Consider the following 7,309-nt stretch of genomic DNA (forward strand, 5'->3'; position numbering starts at 1 on the left):
GCATTGCATTAGGTAAGGATAAATACTGTAGATATGCAATGCCCTTAAATTATGGCAATAAAATTAAAACCATAATATCAGTGACTACTGAGACTCGCGTGCATACGTTCATGATACTAAAAAAACATTTGTAGACAAAAATGTGCTCACATAAAACTGGACAGCCAACACAAAGAATCTCTCTCTCTCTCTCTCTCTCTCTCTCTCTCTCTCTCTCTCTCTCTCTCTCAGGGAAGTAATGGCAAAGAAAACGGAAGAAAGTCTGTTGCACAGAAAATTGAAATATCATCATTACTATTACTAAACGGGAAATCTAAGACCTTAAATAATTGATGAAGCTTTTCTTACAATAATTATGAAAAAGCGATGGAAAGAAAAATTAACCTGAAACAGTGAAGTAGTTTCTATTTTCATTTCACACCCGTTCCCTGAAGAGGGTGTCTTTGAAAATATTATTTGCTAATGCAACTTAACATTGTAGGAAAGAAAATGTTTCGAAAAAAGCGAAAGATCGTTCACAGCGCCGCATTATCCGTCCTGTAAGACAGCTGTACGCATCAGATTTTTCTGTCGAATACGGTCTATAATTTACAAATCTAATTGCAGCTCCTCACAGAAGCAATTTGATTCGAGAGAACATACTGTATATATTCAATAGCGGGTGAGTGAGTCCGTACTAATGGTAAAGGAAAAAACTTTCAGTGGAGATAGGATATAATATGCGCACTCATCTAGTTAATAAGCTATATTTCTTTCATCACCTTCGTAGTGGCTGACATCAAAGGTTTGCAGTATAGTGTTTGGAGGAAATTAATACATTTACGTCATGAGGTGTAATAAAATGACCACGGTCTTGTGAATCGATTATTGCTCGTCAATTATACTTACGCTCTTAGGCATAAGTCTTACCTCTTTGAAAAGGGTAGTGGAGTGTAGGTGGAGTAGCACTGTGTATTAGAAAGAACTGGACGGGAGGGGATGACGGATAATTATGGGGGTGTTTTGGGCGGGGGCGGGGGGTTGTCTGGGCGCAGGTGTAGCCTACTGTACGAGTATAGCGTTAGCGCGGCCGTGGCAGTCGCAGTCGCAGCGCAACCTCGGCCCTTTCCACACCTGGCAAAGTTTCAGCGAGAACCTTTGTTCCTTCCCCTCGACCTGTTCTTATGTCTGAAGCAATCTATGGCTGGGTTTCTTCAGAGGAAGGTCAAGACACCCTGTCAGCTGGTGACCTTAGCAATAGTGACATCTGTGCTCGATACCTCCATCAAATAAACCTCGAAGAATATTATAAAAGCGAAAGGTTTGCTGTCGGATACAGTGAATTACAAACTATGTGGTCGATGCGGAATAAAGACAACGATAATAGTCCCGCCCTTTCTATTTCCTCCGGTTTAGACGCATTCCCCTACGGTAGCAAAACAAAATTTGACGCTTCTGAGAGGAAACGGACAATGGTTCTTCCCCTGGAAGATACCCTTTCCACATCTTCCGCTTCGTGTACTCAACTGGAGGTGCCACCCTTAGGTCACTCTCCAAGAAGGTGGTCGTCGTCCGTTGGAGCTTCTCCACTAGGAACACCATCTCCCTTAATGTCAGACGCTCCATCTCCCATTCGCTCACCTCCTAGCGGGACCTTAACTTCGTCACCGCTGCTGAGTGGACGTCAGAAACTTCATCTGACAACTTTTCAGCAAACTAGATGCACATTGCCTCCGGAATGTTACGAACGTGGTGAGAATCTAGATAGGGACCACGAAGAACCACCAAAAACAGGGAAGCCGAGGTCAAGTCTTTTGGATGGTTTTCGTCGCATCATTGGTCAGTTCAGAGGAAGAAAGACAGAGTCATGCACCAGGCTGAGCACAGACTGTCAGGTAAGTGGTTGTTCGAAGAAGCATGAGAATTACTTATTAAAAAAATTTGGCCATAATGAAATAGTAGTCACTGTTTTCATGAGTATTAGTGCTGCAGGTTTCCTTAGAAGCTGATATTTGCACTAAGAATGGTCAGCAACAAAAAAAAATTATGTTTGCATTATTTAGGTTTCCATGTCACTTGATCCTCCTTAATCAGGAAAGAAACACAGATTTCATATCACTAGTAAGCAATTGTGTATGGGAATTTTATCAGGAAACTTGAAATATATTTTTAAATGTACATTGAAACAATGATCACTGATAGATATTATCTACTCCTCATTCCTTGCAAGTGACAAATCACCCTTGCTAGGCTTTTTCATACCTTTTGTGAAATCATCTGTACCTAAGATTTTTATTTCTACATCATATCCGAGGTACGTCAGCTTCTGGAAAAAACAGTCTTCTGTTCTTCCAGAGAGGTACTAGTAAAGGCCTGTCCACACTAGGAAACATTGTTTGGAAACAAAGTTTGGAAACAGTTTGCAAACAGTTTGGAAACTGTTTGGAAACAGTTTAGAAACACTTTTTGCCATATATTTGTTTATCCAGAATAGAAAACATTTAGTGTTTCTGTGTGTATATGTATATATACATGTATAATGTACATATATATATATATATATATATATATATATATATATATATATATATATATATATATATATATATATATATATATATTATGTGTGTGTGTGTGTGTGAGTGTGTGTGTATGTATGTATACGTGTCTATGTATATATACATATGTATATATATGTATATACAGTCACTCAAAAATGTTTTGCAACATGTTCCAGAAGTTTTGTTTCTAACAGTAATCTGTTCTTTTGATATTTACAAGGAAATGTAATTTTCTTATTCGACTTTGCTATTAATCATATGGTTAACAATATAAAAAAGAATGGTGAGTGAAAAATTCATATTAAGAAAAAAATGACTTGAAACATTTTGAAAAAATTTCACACTTATTCAGATGATTGGGCAAAGAGTCAAAGAAGAAACTATATTTCGAATCCAGATAAAAGCCTATTGACTAACAAAATAATATTGAATAATCATCAATGAAATTATATATAATTAAAGAAAAAGAAAGAATTCAAACATTATTGCTGTCCAAAAACAAAAAAAAAAATCTTATAATGTCGTATGTTATCGTGTGACTCCACATTCAGGCAGGAAAGTTAAACTAAACTGTCTCGTCACTTGCACCGATAAGATGGGCAACAGACTCAGCCGCAATCATTAGCATGCATAAGACTAATGTCTATTGTAGATATTGCTTGGTAGCTTAGCGTAAATAAAACAACCATGTATAGAGGGATACAACAACAGAGAGAACGAGGAAATATGATAAATTCATTGTAAAAAGTGGAGGACAACCCCATTGTTGCACTACTGTTTAGGATCATCATCAGATGATCACTGAAGGAGCTCCGCCTTGCTAATTTTAATTCTTTAGAAACTTAGATAATAAGATACAAAAATAGGTGGAGGCAGAAGGAAACCAGTGGGGACACCTCCAGTGCTTTATTACACATCCAATCAGCAGAGAGGTGTGACTGCCAGTGAAGTGCAGGTGCGTGAAACATTGGCGCCAATTCCACTCTCCTCCTGACAACATACATCACACACAATCAACCATCCTACATCCCCTAAGATTATGGCATGGCAGAGAATGGTGTAATATTAAATGAAAATAATAAGTAAATATGTATTAAATACATATATATAGACAAAGAAAGCTGTAAAGGAAGATCCCCATAGACAAAAGTAATGGTTAACACTGAGTGTCACAACATACAAGGACATGCATGGCAACAATATATAGTACATGCATAAAATATGTTTGCACAACAGAATTTCTATCCAATTCGGCTTACTGAAAACAAAAGATAAAATGAGCATAAGGGACAACAAAATGTAACTGCACAAGGTCACACAAGCACAAGCATCGGTTAACACTCAATATCACCCATGACATACTCGCCCATCCATGAGGATTGCACTGTGCGCCTTTTTGGACAAGGTAGAGTGGGTTCAGCATGGGAATGGCTGAGGACGTTAGCTGCCGTTTTAACACTTTCAGGTGTTTCCTGTTTCTAAGTGACACCTGACCGCTTCCATCCAACCTAATGAGATACTGTCGGTGGCCCGTCCTGTTGGGGAATTAAACTTACTTAGATAGGTTAAGCCAGGAAGAGCCAGTTATCCGTTTGTTTTGTGATTTTAGAAACTTAGAACATCCTTGTCAAGGGTTAAGCCTGAAGGAGGCAAAGTTAACCTTTAGTTTTGTGGCTATAGAATGTCGTTGTCAAAGGTTAAGCCTAGAAGAGGCAAAGTTAACCTTTTGTTGTGTGGTTTTAGAAACCTAGAATGTCTTTATCAAAGAATGTGAGGTTCTGTGTGACATATTTGATTAGGCTAGTGCATGAGAACTAGCTCCATACCTTTTACCTTTATTGAAGGTAAAAATTCATGCTGTGAGAGCTGTTGCAACTTAATTTGGTTTTGCCGGCTCACTACCTTAAGTATGCAGAGTTGTGTTTGAAAACAGTAAAGCCCTTAGTCCACTACCAGTTTAGGTACAGTGGACCCCTGCCTATTTGTGGTTCTGGATTTTTGGCCTCACCTATTCGTTGATTTTTGTGTGGAATGTATATCCAATTTTTTTTTGCAGAAAATTCGCCCATTTGCTGAATTTTTTTAGAGAAATATTCAATAATTACTGTGTTTTCATATTATTTATGTGACTAAATACATTTTTCATGATAAAACTATTAAATTAGTCAGGTATAAGCATTTTTAGGAGGGTTTTTTTGGTGTTTGAACTATCAAAATAGGCAGTTATAAGCATTTTTAGAGGGGTGTCCAGTATATCTGCTGAGTTTAGCTATTCACGGGGGGGTAGTGATCCCTATCCCCCGCGAATCCTTGGGGCAACTGTAGTCTTTTCATGAATCGAAGAAAGAGCAATCCTTTAGGCTCTTTGTTTTAGACCCCAGCTTTTGATATTTTGGGGAGCATGAAGATGCATATATTGTATAGGAGTATACCTTTATAACATAAAGGTATTTATTTTAGTGATTGTCATTTTATAGGGCTTTTGTACCCAGGTACAGTGGTCCCCTCATGCCACTTCTGTTTCATTCTGGCTGCTCTTCGCTGCACACGTATGAGAGCCTTGCTCCTGGAATGGAATCCAACTTCTGGTGGCAGTAAGGTCCAGAAAGGATTTCAGATCAGGTAAAAATGTTTTGGGTTTCATGCAAGAAACCTTAGCTCGATTGGGTGAGCGGATTTTATCTGTGTGAACTATTCACCCTCCTCTTCTCAATGTGGGAATCGGCTAACTTTCACAGTAGGTAAGATTCATCCTAAATTATGTAAATTTTCATAATAAAATTTAGTATTTGGATACTTACCTCTTGTTAAAGTAGACCCCACCCAGCCTCCCCACAACTTAATGGGCTGTCAAGGAAAATTCTGACGAGAGCTAAAACATTTAAAAGGCACCTTGTGGAGAACGTGTACTAGACAGTCATTCGATCTTTTTGTTTGAATGCCGACTGTGTATTGGTGCAGAGATGTAAGCTAAATTTAACAGTAGGTAAGTATCCAAATAATAACTTTATTATGAAAATTTACATATTTTTCTTTCTCTATCAGTTGCCTTTTATTTATGATAATGGAAAAAATAATTAAAACTACTCACACCATAAAGTTAGGCACTATCTGTACAGGGGAGTTCACAGTACAGTAGTCATATATATTGTGATATTTGGTTGACAAAATCCACTTGATTTCTACTGTACCTGCAAGTTAGTCCTTACACTGGAGGAATTTGCCCACTCTATATGAAGGCAGAATTTGGTTTTAATGGTTTTCAGCTTTTTTTTTTTTTTTTTGGTTTTGAAAATTATTTATGTATCTTTAATGCATTCTGCCAACATGGTTATTATTTTAAGTGTTTGTCCTCAGGGTGCTAGAGAACAACTTAAGGAAGTAATGAAGAGTTTCAGGGTTCAGATGGCACCTGATGATTTCTTATCAAGGTGTGTCAAATGTAATACCAACTCTTACATATATATCTCATCAGCTGTTATTAAAGACTTACAAAAAAGTACAGGTTCAGCACAAGAGGACTGCTGGATTGACTGCAAGGGAGGGCAGATAAACCTTGGCTCTGGTTGCACTGATGATGGAGTGAAAGTTGCTTTTTCCAAAATTGCCACAACAGTAATTGATAAGATGGAAATATTCTATGTGTGTAGAAAATGTGGAAAATGCTACTGGGATGGTGAACATCAAAACGGATCTTTTAGAGATGTTGTGCAGGAATTTATTGTTCCAGAAGGAACAATCTAAGAATGCTTGCAGATGTCATCTGCTGAAGGTGAAGCTGGTGGAGGTGTATATGATTTAGATAAACAGCTAAGGATTCTGTGTGTTGATGATCTGGACAGTGGTTAAATCTGTTTTAATAAACAATATTTCTTATAATGAACATGTTCATTTTTGAGTGTACTGAAGTCTTGGATTGTAACTCATTTGGAACCTTGGTTCTTTACAAATGCATAAATATGGACGATCTGTCCTAGCATAATTATGCAAGTGGAAGAAACGTGGAGAGGAATCAATGAGAGATAAAACATTGAGTAAAATACTTGAAAATTGCTTATACAGTATTTAGCAGATGATGCAGGCTTTCAAATGGAAAAAGTCTGGTTTCTGATTTTGGTGTCTTCTTTTTCTCAGGGAGCTAGACAGCAGCTTGAAGAAGTAATGGCAATCTTCAACGTAAAGTTGTCTCCAAGTGATCTCTTTGCAAGATGTACAAAATGTAATTCGGGATCTTATATCAATGTCCCTCCAGCTATCATTAGAAAAGTACGAGAAAATCAGGAAAAGGTGGAATATGTACCTGATGAGTGGATGGACTTTGGGGAGGAAAGAATTAATCTGATATCTGGTGTTACAGAGAATGGTGTAAAATTACAGATAGAGAAATTGATACTAGCTGTTGTCGAGAAAGCAGAGGTACTATATATTTGCGCTAGATGTGGCAGATGTTACTGGGAAGGATCACATCAAGAGAGAGCTTTCAAGGAAATAATTACACAGTTCCTGGATACTGAAAATACGGATGTTTATTCTAAGACTTCAGGAAGTAGTAGTGATTCAAATTCTTACAAAACATATTCAAGATGTGAAGATGTAAATCGTAGTACAGTCCAACCTCTTAAATCCGGGAACCTTGGGACCAGGCCACTGCTGGACCACAGAAAATCCCGGAATATAGAATACATCCATAAAAAGTGAAGCCCCTATGTGAACATAGTCTTGCAAGCTAATTCCACATACAAGTATGGCCTAGATGCTTACTTAGCCTA

The 7,309-nt window shown here is 37.7% G+C and overlaps 1 protein-coding gene across 3 annotated transcripts in view; it reads left to right on the forward strand.

Annotated features, from left to right (window-relative positions):
- The first annotated feature begins 1,057 nt into the window (after positions 1-1,057).
- LOC136847041 (uncharacterized) overlaps positions 1,058-7,309 on the forward strand; it is a 213,801-nt gene continuing 207,549 nt past the window's right edge. For all 3 annotated transcript variants that reach the window (XM_067118275.1, XM_067118274.1, XM_067118277.1), the window contains exon 1: positions 1,058-1,874. In XM_067118275.1, coding sequence (XP_066974376.1) covers positions 1,164-1,874 — 711 coding nt within the window. In that variant the 5' untranslated portion in view covers positions 1,058-1,163. The remainder of the gene's footprint in view (positions 1,875-7,309) is intronic.

Source organism: Macrobrachium rosenbergii, chromosome 16 (genome assembly GCF_040412425.1).
Source record: "Macrobrachium rosenbergii isolate ZJJX-2024 chromosome 16, ASM4041242v1, whole genome shotgun sequence".
In the NCBI taxonomy this organism is placed as follows: Eukaryota; Metazoa; Arthropoda; class Malacostraca; order Decapoda; family Palaemonidae; genus Macrobrachium; species Macrobrachium rosenbergii.